This window comes from Magallana gigas, chromosome 4 (genome assembly GCF_963853765.1).
Source record: "Magallana gigas chromosome 4, xbMagGiga1.1, whole genome shotgun sequence".
Taxonomy (NCBI): domain Eukaryota; kingdom Metazoa; phylum Mollusca; class Bivalvia; order Ostreida; family Ostreidae; genus Magallana; species Magallana gigas.
In genome coordinates, this window is record NC_088856.1 from 56,154,846 (window position 1) to 56,171,079 (window position 16,234).

Genomic DNA, 16,234 nt, shown 5'->3' on the forward strand with positions numbered 1-16,234 from the left:
ATAGAAGTACACGTTTGGCAGAGAAAGTGTGAGAGAGATAGAAAATACATTAACATAGCATACTTCTGAGGTTAAACTCTAGTTGATGATCATACTTGCTCAGAAATTATTCAGTTTTATTAGAGAAATCTCTCTCTCTCTCTCTCTCTCTCTCTCTCTCTCTCTCTCTCTCCTACAGTCACTTTTGGGGGATAATTTTAATTTTTCTACTGTTTGAGTCTTCTATGATCTGTACCAGAATGATGAACAATCATTTATTTATGAAGAGAAATACATTTTTTACCTTAAAGTTACATCTGTTTTAATTAAAATTTTCTGAAGATTTAATATTATATCTATAAAACAGTTTTGAAAGAAAGAAGTTTACATGAATGACACTGATTGACAACACACTCTGTTTTCATTGAACTTGCAGGTTAGGATTATAAAGAGCTAGACCCTCCAGACCATGGACCCAGCAAGTACAACATATAGAGTACATCACTGCTCTAAGTGTCCCGGGGACACAGAGTACTATTGTGAATCGTGTCCATGTGATCTGTGTCAAAAGTGTAAAGAAAACCATGTGAAAAACCTCCAAACAATAGACCATAATGTTGTGTCGCATCATGAGAAATTCAACAACATCCCAACACAAGAGGTCTGTGTGAGACATCCTAGCCATGTTTATACAAAGTACTGTGAACCTTGTCAAGTTCCTGTGTGTGATTCTTGCTTTGGACATAAATCTCATAGATTCCCAATTACTCTCTTTAGAAAAAGAAGGCACAATTTCAAAAGTATACAATTAGCATATCAAACAAAGCAACAACAACACAGAGGAACCATTCACACCATCAGAAGTGAGGCTCTCTTTTACAGACCTGTTCTCCTGCCAGGAATCACGGCCGACATCAACACCTGTCGCACAGAATTCTCCCGCTATCAATCAGAGATGTTAACAAAGGCCCAGACACTGAAGGATCTCATTGACTATGTGCTAGATGACCTATTGAACAAAGTGTTATGTGACTTTGATTTCAAACACAGATATTTAAAACAGAAGATAGAAACAAAGAGACATATTGTCAGCCTACAGAGATATGTACACATGTATGAACAGTCAACATTCAGTGCACTACAATTCCTCTCCTCCATAAAGAAAGTCATCTCCCAGATACATCTTACACTCCACACCAGCCAGCTCTCCATGAGTGAGTCATTCAAAAAGGAGGATGTGTTGGAGTCACTGAGTGCAATCCAAATCACAGAGAGAGGGAACCGACACGTAGGAAACCAGTGTCTGCTGAAACTGACGTCTGGTGCTGAGGTCCATCAGTCTCTCACACTGACAGGTGTCCGTCATTGTCATCACATTTCCTGTGTGACATCAGACCGGGTCTGGGTCAGTGATGGTAGATACAAGCTCATCTTGACAGACACAACAGGTGTCCCTCTACATCGTGTGAAGGATTCATGGAGTGGTGATATATTTACTGGTAATGGATTACACACAGTGAACAGTGAGAGTGAACTGATTTATATAGATAGGAAATATAACATCAACAAACTGTCAAAGGATATGAAAACAACCACCACATTTATAGAGAGAACAGACTCTTCATGGAGACCACGGTGTGTGTACTGGTCCCCGTCCACTGGGGATCTACTGGTCGGGATGTATAACGATGATACAGAGACAGGCAAGGTAACCCGGTACAACCAGAGTGGAAAACTCACACAGACCATACAGCACGACAACACAGGACAGGGACTGTGTAGAAAACCTATCTTTATAACAGAGAACAGCAATGGGGATGTCGTGGTGTCTGACTGGGGGTCTATCTATAGGTCTGGTGCTGTAGTGGTGACAGAGCGTGGAGGAAGACATCGTTTTTCCTACACAGGACCTCCATCAGGATCAGTACTATGGCCAGATGGAATCTGTACTGACGCGCTGTCACACATCCTGGTGTGTGATTTTAGAACCAACACAGTACAGATGTTGGATAAGGACGGTCAGTTCCTGTCACATCTACTGATAAGACCATCAGGAATTTTCTCACCATACAGCCTGAGTTATGATGTCAACACTCACCGTCTCTGGGTCGGATCACGGCACAACAAGACGGTGGTTATATACAGGTATATCACCAGACAGGTCGCTCTGACAGGTAAGTCTGAGTCATTATTGTTTACAATCATGTATCATATGTCTTGTATTTATTGATTTGTTTGAGACATACAAGAACAAACTTAACACGTTATCAGTAGCAGCTTATTTATATTAACTTCATGTACAAGATTTTGTTGATAGCTAGTTAAATGCAACATGTGCAAATAACACACACATAATTAGTTATTTATAGATACATCTGTGTATGATTTAAATTAATCAATTAATTAAATACAATTACATGACATTGTAATCAATGATATAAGTTGCATTTAAACTGTTTATGTCTGATATTTGCACATTTGATGTGATAGAGTCATTGAGAGAAATCCCAACCACAGGGACAGAAAAACCACAGCAAGGAAACCAGTGTCTGCTGAAACTGACGTCTCCCCCCGACATACTTCCTTCTTTCACAGTGACAGGTCTTGATCTTGGTTTACACATTTCCTGTGTGACATCAGACCGGGTCTGGGTCAGTGATTGGCACAAACTCATCTTGACAGACACAACAGGTGTCCCTCTACATCGTGTGAAGGATTTTTGGAGTGGTGATTTATTTAATAATTATGGATCACACACAGTGAACAGTGAGAGTGAACTGATTTATAAAGATAGGAAATATAACATCAACAAACTGTCAAAAGATATGAAAACAACCAAACCATTGATACTGAAAAAAATATTCTCTAAATGGAGACCACTATGTGTGTACTGGTCCCCGACCACTGGGGATCTATTGGTCGGGATGTTTAACTATAGGGCATACACAGGCAAGGTAACCCGGTACAACCAGAGCGGACAACTCACACAGACCATACAGAACGACACCACAGGTCTGGGACTGTATTTACAACCTAACTGTATAACAGAGAACAACAATGGGGATGTCGTGGTGTCTGACAGTATTGCTTGGTCTGGTGCTGTAGTGGTGACAGAGCGTGGAGGAAGACATCGTTTTTCCTACACAGGACCTCCATCAGGATCAGTACTACAGCCACTTGGAATCTGTACTGACGCGCTGTCACACATCCTGGTGTGTGATGGTAGAACCAACACAGTACAGATGATAAACAAGGACGGTCAGTTCCTGTCACATCTACTGACAGAATCACAAGAGATGGGTGGACCACGGAGCCTGAGTTATGATGTCTACACTCACCGTCTCTGGGTCGGATCAGAGTACAACGACACGGTGGTTATATACAGGTATAACACCAGACAGGGCGCTCTGACAGGTAAGATTGAGTCATTATCATTCACATTAATTAGTCCGTGTTAATAATCAATCAATAAGATACATATATAAGACATGTTTATCTGTGTGATTGTTTGTCAATATAAACAAATCTTTGTTAACAGGATTAGTGGAATCTACCAGTCATTGCAAATTATTTCTTCTATTAAAATTTGTAGAAAATGGATATATTAACCCAATAATTGGATGTTATTGTACAGTACCATTGCAATGTGTTTTGTTGATTTAATTAATTAGAGGTCATTTTAATTAGGTAATAAGACATAATGATACATATATTTGTAATTATGTGTTTTGTTACAACTCATTTTAATCAATTTTATTGACTAGCTAAAACATTTGAGATTTTAAAAATGAAGTTGGTCTATAAACTTTTTATGTGAACTTAGCTATATCAATATATGTATATATATATGTACTGTATAATATCTATTAACTAACAGCTATTTGATGATTGTTGTAGATGAGGACACACACTCAACTGATGAGGATGTCTTTTCCAGCTCAACACCAGCCGTATAATGGAGATAGCTTGGATATTGACAGGTTGTAAATGTTTCTGTACAAATCTAGTCTGCTCTCAAAACCACACATGTTGTTTGTCACTTTGTTCAACATCTGCAGCTGAAATTGAGCTGTGTATAATTCACATGGACTGTAATACTGACTCCTGTTTATTTCACACTTGGAGATCATCCAAACATGGCTCTTTTACTATATGGGGAAAAACATCGATCAGATATTCAGATAAAGTTGATATTTTAGCAAAATTAAACTTTGTGGATATGAGAATTAATTTTAACCCTCCTAGATATGCCATCATGTAATAATATTCAATTGATAAAATATAATCATTTACAATATCATTAATTGTTATTTCTGTTTTATGCAGGTGAGCAAACTTTATCTCCATGCCTTGTGGTGAAGTAACTGCATCTTGACTTGTTACAGAGAAAAGGAAAAAGGGTCATATCACTTCTATTCTAGCTGACTTGCACTGGCTTCCACTAAAATTCCTTCCTACAGACAAAACCCTTGTGTACGCCTACTTAGCATTGCGTGGATCGGGTCCAAGGCAAGATCTGATTATTATCCGTAACATAAACCGAACCTTACGATCCGACGAAAGCTTGCTACTTAATTTATCGAGGGTGTGTACTTAAAACACAATGTATCTATGGTGATCATCCGTCTCTATCATTCCTACTTATGACAGTATTCCGATGTGTATTCCTCGCGGCAAATCCGTTCAAAGTTGAAAAAGACAATTAAATACATTTTTTTCTAATTAGCATTTGATTAACTTTTGAGAATCATCTATCTTGTGATTTTTTGGTTTGAATTTTAATTATCCTCATTTTTATTTGATGTAAAATAATGTTCAATACTATTCTTTTTTAAGTGACCTATACATGTACTATGTTTTATGTCGTGTCATTTTATATAGAGTTCGCTAGAGTGATTATGTTATTATTTTGAGCGCTACAAAAATTATTTATTTTTTACTATATTATTACATATGTTTTGGTAATATTAAGTGTCACCAATGGACTCTGTGTTCTTTGTATATGACTCAGTAATCAGTGATTGTAATTTTTATCTAGGTAAAACTTTCTGTATATTGTAATAGGTATTGTATTAGTATTTATACACTTTTGCCCTGTATTTATATCCTTTGAATTTGTTTGAAAAGGCCGGATGCAGTTTGCTGAAAGCTTAAAGCCGTCCGTTGAAATTTTTGCTGTGTGTGACGAATTTTTTTTTTCATTTTTGACAAGTGCACAGGAAATCATGCATATTAGCTTAATATCATAGTCAAAGGGGAATAACTCAAATTTGTATATTTCAGTTTTAAGTTGGTATCATGTTGTGACGTACTATTTATCGAAATAAACAATAAATAATGTTTAGAACATATATTTTTTGTTAAATATTGTAAAAATATTTGAAAATTCTGAATGGGTGAAAGTATGTTGATAATATTGTACTTTTTTTCACACTAACACTGACAGATGTCCAACACCTCCCTAAATATAGTTAGTCGCCATTTTATAATCATAAGATAAAGTCAAGGTTTATATAAGGAATAAGGAATCATTCTTTGAGTATTATGAGGTGATAATTTTGGTCGGTGCGTGATCAAATCCAATAAAGCCCGAAGGGCTTTATGATAGATTTGATCACACCCCGACCAAAATTATCACCTCATAATATTCAAAGAATGATTCCTTATTACTTATATTTATATAATTTTAGGCCATCGTACGATTAAATCTTTAAATATTAATAAGCAAACCCCGCCGGCGCCTCAGTTTGGCGTCATTTGTATTATGGGTTATATAGTACAAAATCGATACGTAGTGTTATCACAGACAAAGACACTGGATAATGTAAATATATTGAGGTAGTTCATGTAATATTGAGGTGAACAAAACGATTCTGATGGATATACACTACAACAAAAATATATTTAAATATAATAGTAGTTTAGATCAAATTCAGGAGAGAATTCAGAAGAGTAATTTTTTGCACTTGAAACTTTTGAAGGAGTTGTTTGCCCTTTATTATAATAAGAAAAAAAAATTATTTTCTTAAATGTGTACAATAGTTTGTTCGAAGTTATTGCTTCCATCATATTATGAAGATTTTTGATTAAAATAATTTAAAACATGGCTCTCAATGAAGTACAATTCAAATTGACAAAGGGGGAAAAAATCTAAGATTTTCTCTTTGATTCATCATCTCTTTCTACACGGAGAATTTCACATGAACAAAAAACAAACATCGTCCAGAGATTCAAAATGGGAAATTTTAACATTTTTTCTCCATTCGGAAGTACTCGGAACACCTCGCACATTTGTTAACATTATCACCCGGAGTACTTAATTTTGTTTACAATGCAAAATCCCCATAAACTTTCTGTTTTTGGTTGTTTATTGAAACCTGAAGGGATAGAGGGGGCGTTTCTGAATAGATAATTTGGACTTTTTAGCTCACCGCAACGGAGTCGGGCGAAGCTTAGACTAAACCCTCGGCGTCGGCGTATGGACCTGGTTAAAGTTTTTGGTGCCTGTCCTGTATCTAAGTTATTACTTGTCTTATCTTCACCATACTTGCATGGATTGTGCATCTAGACCTCCTTATGGACTTCAAAGACTTGGATGCTGAATCTGAATCATGAACTGCAGATTACGGAGGAGGTTAAGGTTTTTGAAACAGGTTAAAGTTTTTAGAGCAGGTACCCTTTGATAGCAGTTCTAAGTTACTACTGGTCCTAGCTTCATCACACTTGCATGAATGGCACGTCTTATGATACTGATGCATCTGACAGGCTTGAATGCTGAATTGAGATTAATGATTTTGGATCAGGTGCTCTCCGGTGATTAAATCTTATCGTTATTACTGTTCATAACTTCACCAAACTTGGGTGGATGGTGCGTCTTTATGATACAAATACACCTGACAAGATTGGATGCTGAATCTGAGCCATATGTTCCAGATACTGGAGAAGATTTAGTTTTTGGAACAGGCCACATGATTATATAGATACTATTAACATGTTCAACTGTCTTTGTCTCTAAAAACATTATAAATCAATTTTGAACTATAAAACCCAATCAATTCATAAAGCCCGAGTGACACAAAATGGGCGTGTGTTATAGCGTAACCGAAAAACGGTATTGGCTGCGCCGCGTAGTAATACATAGCATGTGCTACATTAAAAAAAATGTGCTTTTAAAATGATGTTGTTTTGAAGTTTACAAATTGGAAATAATAAAAATATAAGCAATAAGGAGTGATTCTTTGAATATTATGAGGTGATAATGTCGATCGGAGCGTGGTCAAATCTGTCATAAAGCCCTCCGGACTTTATTGGATTTGACCACGCCCCGACCGAAGTTATCACCTCATAATACTCAAAGAATGATTCTGTATTCCTTAAATAGTACTACTGTGGTTTCATCAATATTCGTTGAATACCAATTTTCATGGATTTCGTTTTTAAGTTGATCCACGAGATTAAATGTTCATTGAAATGCAATTTCTATTAACATTTTGTATTGATGGGGTCATTGGCCATGAATTTACATATTCTTGAAACTGTAATTTTTAATTTATCCACGAAAATTTATACCCTTGAATATTAATGAAACCACAGTATTTCAACTTGCATAGATGATTTAACTATATGAATGAATCGTAGAGGTAGCTTTAGATACAGAGAGTGCTCTTGATTATCTTGATGCTTAGGCAGGTCTAAGATTTTGTAACAACTCAAATTGTGCTAGACTCAGAGAGCTGGTTATAAAATAAAAAAAAATCTGCCCATACATAATCAGACTTAAACATGCAGTTAATATCACGATGGATGTGTAAATGGACGGTAGCTTAAGATACAGAGTTTGATCTTGATTATCTTAAGAAGCACGAGACATTTTTTTGCAGAACTGAGTTTGTGTAATTTTGACCTTTAGGGACTTTTTCCCGTGTCGGCATTCATATGATTTTAAGCAATTGCACTCTTAATTATTAAAAAAATGTAATCTATGAACTGTATTGGATATTACAAAATCGATTCGTAGTTTTTATCACAAACAAAGACACTGGCAATATACAAATGTGTAATCATATGCTGCACCCGTAAATATATTATGCATAATAATTGCACGCGAAGGTGATATTATTTAAAATTTCAGAAGGAAAATATTACTCAAATATTGCTGTATTTTATCCTTCTGCTCGGTGAAAAATGTAATTCAAGGGTAGGTAAATCAAAGAATTGATGGGAAAACAACAACGATTGTTTTATTTTAAAATTCAGCGACGAATTGATACAGACATCGTTATCATGCCGTTGTGATGAATGATCATTATTTTCAAGATATTGCTTGGTGTTTGAATACGGGAAATGTATAAGTCGATCGGTATTCTTTTTACAAGATTTGTTAAAACTCCACAACCTTATTACACTACTAGTATTCCGCGAGGTCGGGAGTCGGCGTCTTGACCGTCGCTCTCCAACTGCCAAATAATTGAACATGACAACCAATTACATATAGATAACAAAACATTTTTAACAATAGATAATAATAGAAAAGTAAATATAGAGAGTAACTCCAATTAACGGATTGCTTAGATAAACTGAGTGTCAATTTAGAGTGTCCAGATCAAAGTCACTCAACGTGAGTGACAAGGGAAAAGGTGTCATGTCCAAGGGGTACATTTCACACGGTGATATTTATATAAACGAATGTTTCTAACGCGCGGTTTCAATTTGTCTGCACAACCCGCTATGTTTTAGGACTGGCGATGTAAAAAAAAAAAAGGTATTCAAAGCTTCTATATTGACCTGGGCTTAACATTGAAACAAGTGTCATTTTTCAACGTTGAATAATGATAATAATAACCCTGCTGTATTCGTTTTTGTCATTTGTATATCATATACGTATTTGCTATCATCGTCGGGTTTCCTCTCTCTAACAAACTCTCAAAGTGCAATATAATTTATTTCGCTACTACCCCGTACGATTCTTTATTAGTTGATTTTCAAAAGCGACAGACTCATTTTTTTTTTTAGAAAATGAACAAAGAAAAAAAATCAACATCATTTTATAAATTAAGATTTCAAAAGGGCCACTAACAGTTGATATGCCATTAATCTTTATACATGAGGGTTGGATGAGAGTCGTTGGTTGTATTACTATTACATTTATAGCTTTATATCAAACTATGTTTTTTTTATTTTGACTTTGGAAAAAGACTTGAAAGACAACTAATGAAAATTATGACCTAAACTTATGAAAAAAACCCGGATTTTCAAGATAAATAGCATTAGTTACATGCACTGTAGCAGTGAACAGGAATGAATATGCATGACACTGTACGTGAAACATGTCTTAAATCAATAAGTAAAGGTTTCCGAAATGAACACGCAATTCAATTAAATTTTATTATACATCTGTAGGATTTATTACACACGGGTAGAGGAATGTTTATATTGCACAGAGCAGAAAAGGGTGTATGTTACATAAGTACACGATTTAAACAACATTCCACTGTTGTTTTGATCTTGTCCCTTACGTGCCATTCGTGCTTTGGCCAAAACTAACCGCTCGGACTGATACCAGGGCCGATCGCGAGATGAAATCAACAGTGTGATATTCTATATCTACCCCCCTCTCTCTCTGTCTCTCTTTCTCCATCTTTTCTAAAGATGCACCCAATATCTATATAAATGAAAATATTATTAAACATAGGATTGCTTTTTAGCTCACCTGATCACATTTTGTCCGTCGTCCGTCCGTCCGTCTGCCCATCCGTCCATCTGTCCGTCTGTAAACTTTTTACATTTTGAATTTCTCTAAAACCGCTAAGCTAATTTCAACCAAATTTGGCACAAAGCATTCTTATGGGAAGGCAAATATAAATGGCAGAAATAAAAAAAACACAATCTTTATTTAAAGCGGATAAAGCCTCGAAAACTGTAGGAAAAATGGGAGTGCATTTTTAAAAATCTTCTTCTCAAGAACTACTGAGTCAAATTCAACGTAATTTAGTATAAATCATCCTAATGGGAAGGATTAAAGTATCATATTCATCAAATTCAATTTTAAGATATACCAAATGTAAAGAAAAAACTTATAAATATATTGATAATAAAACGTCACAGGGGAACTTGATCACTTGATTTCTGCGTGATAAAATCGAAAACTATCAAATACCTACATATTAATTCAGACCATCTGCCTCTCAAATAGAAAACAGAAACCCACCATGACCATCAAGAGATAAGGACAATCATATCCTACCTGGATGGCACCTCAGTTTAAAGTATACACCACGATATCAATTCTCTGAGGCGACGTTTCAAGAAAAGCACACAGTAAATAGCCATGTCTGTAGAGAAAAGAGCTGTATTAACTTCACCGAAAACGTGTTTACCATATGCATTCCAATATTGTTCCATGTAATAATAATGTTAGCAGTAGAATTATATTTAACTTGCATATGTTTACTCTAGCAATACAATTTATTGTTCCCCTTTTTTTGTCTGTTTCCAAACATTTAGAAACCAATTTAAAAAAGCAACTGCCTCAGGAAAGCAACGCTTGGTTGTACAAAGTAAAATAGGACGGGGTATGAGCATGCAAATGGTGTATTAAGCGACAAATGGGGGGGGGGGTGAATTGTTTGGAAAGAATGCACAGTACATAGATATTGGCGAATGTAACTATAACGTTATAGATTGAATTATAAAACTCATGGAATTATCGATAACGAAAATCGTGTTCAGGAACGAATAGTTGGACTTACAATGTACCAGTTTTGATAAGCACAAGATTGTATATAAGATCCAAAAGATGGGGGTCAACACAGTTTTATCACAAAATCAGGTAAGGCAGATATTCAACTTGATCATTTTAAATTCTATACATGTCACTCTAGTTCAGTGAATTTCTTTGTTTTGCTCTATATTGTGAGTCGAAGTGCACGATATTGATTTAACTGAAAAAAAAAAAACAAGAGTGAATATTTTATGCATGGAAAAAAATAGATTTTGCTTAACAGGTAACGACTTAATTAAAATAGTATTTGTTCCAACAAAAGACTTTGAGAAAAAATAAATAAGTGCTTTATTCTGTCAATCCACATGTTTTTATTGTTAACATAATTGTTTTGACTTCACAGAACATTTAAGATATAAATTCTTTCTACTATGCTTCATAACAATAGATGGCTAAAATGTTTGGTAAACACAATACAAAATAATGTTTTAAACTTTCAATGAAATATGAAGGAAATTAGGAACAAATTTCGGAGTTTTGTCTGTTTTTGACTCATAAAATATATTTAGAATGCCTACAGTCTCCTAAAAAACAGAATGAAACAAGTTCTTGACTTCCACTTTAATATGAAGTCAAATGAATATAGGTATCAGGATTACTTTTCCCATGATTAAACATAAAATGTCAAGAAAAAATTAAATTTTCTACATATAGCTCCTTTACAGCCGTAAAGTACGGGAAAACTATTCTACAAATCAATTATGACGTCATAATGGCTCGCTCATCAAAAGAACACTCTGGAATCATTTAAAAGACCTTTACCTTGAAAACTAAGGATCGAATTATCATTACATCTACATGTATGAATGACTTAGCTCTGAATTGAACTTAAGAAAACGTTATTTTTGTATGATTCGCATTATCTGAGATGAAACTTTCTCCCTTGCAATCTTATGGAAAATATATTTGACTCCCCATCCCAAGGCTATTATACAATAAATGAACAATGATTGTCAGATAACTTTTTATAAAGTAATAAACAACTGTTAACATGCAATGTCCGTAAGATGAGGACCCTGGTGTTGTTCTTGGCCTGTCTTCCTTGTCTGTTTGCCTCTATGGCTGACGATGTTGCTCTGGAGAACTACAAAAGAATGACACCAGAGGAACGGCTATCAGGTAAATAAAACAAATACGATTTATTGAGAATCGTTCGTTCCCGATACAGGACGTTTATAGTATTTTTCAAATATAGTTTTTATTTTTAAAAAATGCATACATCAAATTTTACATTTTATTTTCATTTTTATTTTTGTATTTTTTAAGATATTAATGCAGTACTGTTTTAAATACAAATATATGATCTTGTTTTAAGAAGGAAGTGCAATTTAAATCGATGAAATGGAAAATATCCTAGATATCTTTATCGACACCTATAGTGATTTACTCGAACAAAGAACTGCGAACGCTAACGCCCGTTACCCGCCTACATTTTACATCCAAATATTTCGGAATTCCAGTCAGATATTCAAAAACTAAGTTTTCTACTAAAAAGTATAATAAAATCCTAATCAATTTATATCAAAATAAAATTTGTAATCAAATTATTCATTTTTAAACCAAAGTTTTGCTAACACGGGGTCTAAAATTTTTTTCATTGAAATCGGTCTCTATGAGTGAGGAAAATATTATTTAGCGGCCAATATGTGCATAAAAATTTAATAATAACATATTTACGATATATATTTAAGTAAAATTTCATAATAATTCATATCTGTGTACTAGTTTTCAAAAATTTACAAAGCAAAATTCTTTTTTTGGAATGTATTGCGGTCTGTAGACATATGTTCCCCCCCGTGAAACAACAAACCCTTTGGTAAAAATATGCTTAATAACAATACTTAAAACCCCTCAAAAGGAATTTTTGTTTCACGGGGGGGGGGGGGGGGGAGATGTTTTAAAAAACATTTCCGTTTTCCGTTTTTTTTCAATTATGAAATGAGCTATTTTAACCCGAAATACAAAGTTATCTCTCTTTGTTTGACCAAATCATTTACATTAAATGAAAATATACATAAATGTTTACATTATTACAAAAAAAAACTTAAAATAAAAAACTTTCAAAAAATGACTTTTAGTCAGGCGGCTAGACAATGCTATCGTTCGCAGTCCTTTACAACAACGAAAAAAAAAATTCCTACGGCGATTTACTATCGGAAATTGTGTCATCTTTTATTTCCATTCAAAAGTCACTCGGAATACTAGTACCTTTTTCTCAACTCACTTGCATTGATTTGTACATTCATTGTAGACATTTTAATTTTTAACCGTCTACACATGACACGCTTAAATCTTTGGAATTGTTTTTATTTTTTGAATGAACATCGATCGAACCCTGTTGTATTAATAAATATCGAATAATTCGGGAAAATATGCTGCATAAATATCTTAAGACAGATTTAGCTCTATATAGTGTACATATTTGAACACTGTTCGAATGAGGCATATATTGAGTACTAGTGTGTGAGATATATTATAAATAGGAAAATTTCGTTTTAAAAATAAAATTACAACGTCATATCGACAAAGATGCATTACATTAAGGAATTCAATATTTATTTTTTTTATACGATATGAAATAGTTTGGGGCAGTTTACGCTTTACAAACCGGAAGCGGTTTAAAAAAAGCGTAAACTTTTTCAAACCATTTCATATCGTATATAACAAATGAATATTGAATTCATTGCTTACAATTCAACTTTTTTACTCTTCTGTGTAGATAAAAACGGTCATTTGACCTTTAAAATGACGTAAAATTGTACAAAATTCAAACGTAACGTCAGGCGTATTAATAAGGTTTTGACGTTAGTCTTACTATGAGGTAGGCAACATTCTTTATACGATATAAAATAGTTTTTTTTTAACCAAAGAGAAAGCGCGTTACAACCAGAATTATTAAATTCTATATAAATAATTACATTTGGCGATTGATTTTTATTGTTACGTTATTTCCTACGTTCAGTTCATGAGGCTGTTGACGTCATTAAACACTGGTTTGCGTCACATGGAACTCAACTGACTGCCGGAGCCTGCACGGTGTTTTGTGCTACAACCACCGCTGTGGAGACCCTGGGGATCTCAGCACCAGTCTGTGCCGCGGCATGTGCACTGTAAGCTAACCTGTTTACATGGCGCCGAAATATATTGACGGCACACATTCTCTTTTTTATATTGTCCGTCTGGGAATAATATCGATATCGTTTACTCAATGATCTTATATGCAGTATTATATAGATGTTTACTTGAGTATCACTGACGAAATACTAATGCAAATGTAAGAAGTAAGAAGCATTAAAGATAAATTTAGTTTGTCTATAAAGGAAACAGATAACTATATATGCTTTACAGAGCATTAATAAATTATGGACTGTCCCAGGTTGTTGTTTCCATCACGTTTTTGATAGATTTTAATAAAAATACACATATCTGTGAAAGAAATACAGTTGAAATCAATAAAAGGGAAAATGATCTTATAAGCAGTGTTATATCGATATGAACTTGAATGTCACTGACAACATACTTATGCAAATGTAAGAAATAAGAAACATTACAAATAAATTAAGTTTGTCGATAAAGGAAACAGATGACAACGTTTTAAAAAGCATCTATAGTCTCAGTCCCAAGTTATTGCTTCCATCACTTTTTTGATAATTTTTAATAAAAATACCCATATCTGTGAAAGAAATACAGTTGAAATCAATAAAAGGGAAAATATCCAAAATATCTTCATTTAATAACTATCATTTTTCAGTCATTTAAGTTCACAGGAACGAAAAAAAAATTCTTTTAGAGATTTGTAACGATAGATGTTGACATCTTTCTCAATTCCAAACTCACTCGGAATACCGAGCTATCATCCGGACTTATTTAAAACAGATAATCTGGGCATTTTTCATATAAGTTGATAAACGTAGTTTGAACACAAAGGTATTTATGATAATCGAAATACCAAGTAAAAAGTGGTGGAAGCAAAAACTCAAAACAGAGTATAGAAAAAAATGCGCTAATATTCATTCATGCTGAAATTTACATCCATGTATATTACTTCTCTTTTCAGGATTGGTCTTATCGGTTAATTTGATCTGCTTAAAAACTTCTTATGTTAATTATGCAATCATAATCTTACACATACACATGTATAATAAAACACAAATATATACAGTGTGTTTTAGTTTGATTGACAATCACACACTTTGGACATATAAATCAATGCAAAAAACGTATTCAATGTTCAAAGACCATCAAAACACTGACATGCAATTTTCATCAAGATCTGAACTGTTTGTTGAAGCTCTTTGAAGAAACCAATGATCGAATGGAATAGATTTTTTATCCAAATTATTATAAAACAAGAGATGTTTGTGAAACACTTATGCCCCCCTCCCTTGGAAACATCCAAAAATATACACATGTATACACGTTCATATACAGAGAATGAACGTAAGCTTCAAATAAATGGAATTTTTCTAAGTCCAAAGGCCATAACTCTGTCGAAAATTGCTCGATCGTACCCAATATCAAACTTGACCTAGATATTATCATGATAAACCTGTATACCAAATTTCATTTCAATATGTTCATCCTCTCCGAAGAAAATGAGCGGAAACTGCAAAAAGCTATAATTTTTCTACGTCCAAGGGCCATGACTCTGTCGAAAATTGCTTGATCATACCCATTATCGAACTTGACCTAGATATTATCATGATAAACCTGTATACTAAATTTCATTTCAATATGTTCATCCTCTGCGAAGAAAATGAGCGGAAACTGCAAAAAACTGGAATTTTTCTATGTCCAAGGGCCATAACTCTGTCGAAAATTGCTTGATCATACCAAATATCGAACTTGACCTAGATATTATCATGATAAACCTGTATACTAAATTTCATTTCAATATGTTCAGCCTCTGCGAAGAAAATGAACGGAAACTGTTGGAGGACCGACCAACAGACCGACCGAACGACAGACCGACGGACAGACAACAGCAAAGCAATATGCCCTCCCTTCTTTGAAGGAGGGCATAATAATAGTTTATCAGTTAATGGTAAGTGAAAATCAATATAGTCATATCGTATAAAAAATCAATTGTGTTTAAGTTTACTGCATGGTCCATTTTCTTTAAGGAATGAATTCAATATTTATTAGTTTTATACGATATAAAATGCCTCGCGGTTTATAAAGCGTAAACTGTTCCAAACCATTTTATATCGTATGAAAATAATAAATATTGAATTCATCACTTATTTCATCTTTTTGTTATCAGTTGTTAATAAATAAAGTCATTTGATCTATAAAAAATTTACACAATTCAAACGTACCGTCAGGCGTATTGATACGTCTTACTATGACGTAGACAACATTCTTTATACGACATAAAATAAATTTTTCAACCAATCAGAAAGCGTGTTACAACCAGAATTAAATTATTCCGAAATATCATTGAAAAAAGGACATAATGAATTATTACCTGACATT

At 34.0% G+C, this 16,234-nt stretch overlaps 1 protein-coding gene across 6 annotated transcripts in view; it reads left to right on the top strand.

The window, feature by feature from the left end:
• The window catches only part of LOC105326468 (uncharacterized), a 149,211-nt gene that overhangs the window by 39,927 nt on the left and 93,050 nt on the right, over nucleotides 1-16,234 (top strand). The window contains exons 7-10 of one of the 6 annotated variants that reach the window (XM_066083137.1): nucleotides 416-2,153; nucleotides 2,470-3,393; nucleotides 3,877-3,959; nucleotides 4,306-5,328. The exons of the other annotated variants lie outside the window; for them this stretch is intronic. Coding sequence (XP_065939209.1) covers nucleotides 449-2,153; nucleotides 2,470-3,393; nucleotides 3,877-3,935 — 2,688 coding nt within the window. The 5' untranslated portion in view covers nucleotides 416-448 and the 3' untranslated portion in view covers nucleotides 3,936-3,959; nucleotides 4,306-5,328. Of the gene's footprint in view, nucleotides 1-415; nucleotides 2,154-2,469; nucleotides 3,394-3,876; nucleotides 3,960-4,305; nucleotides 5,329-16,234 lie in introns of those variants that run through there. 6 annotated transcript variants of the gene reach the window in all.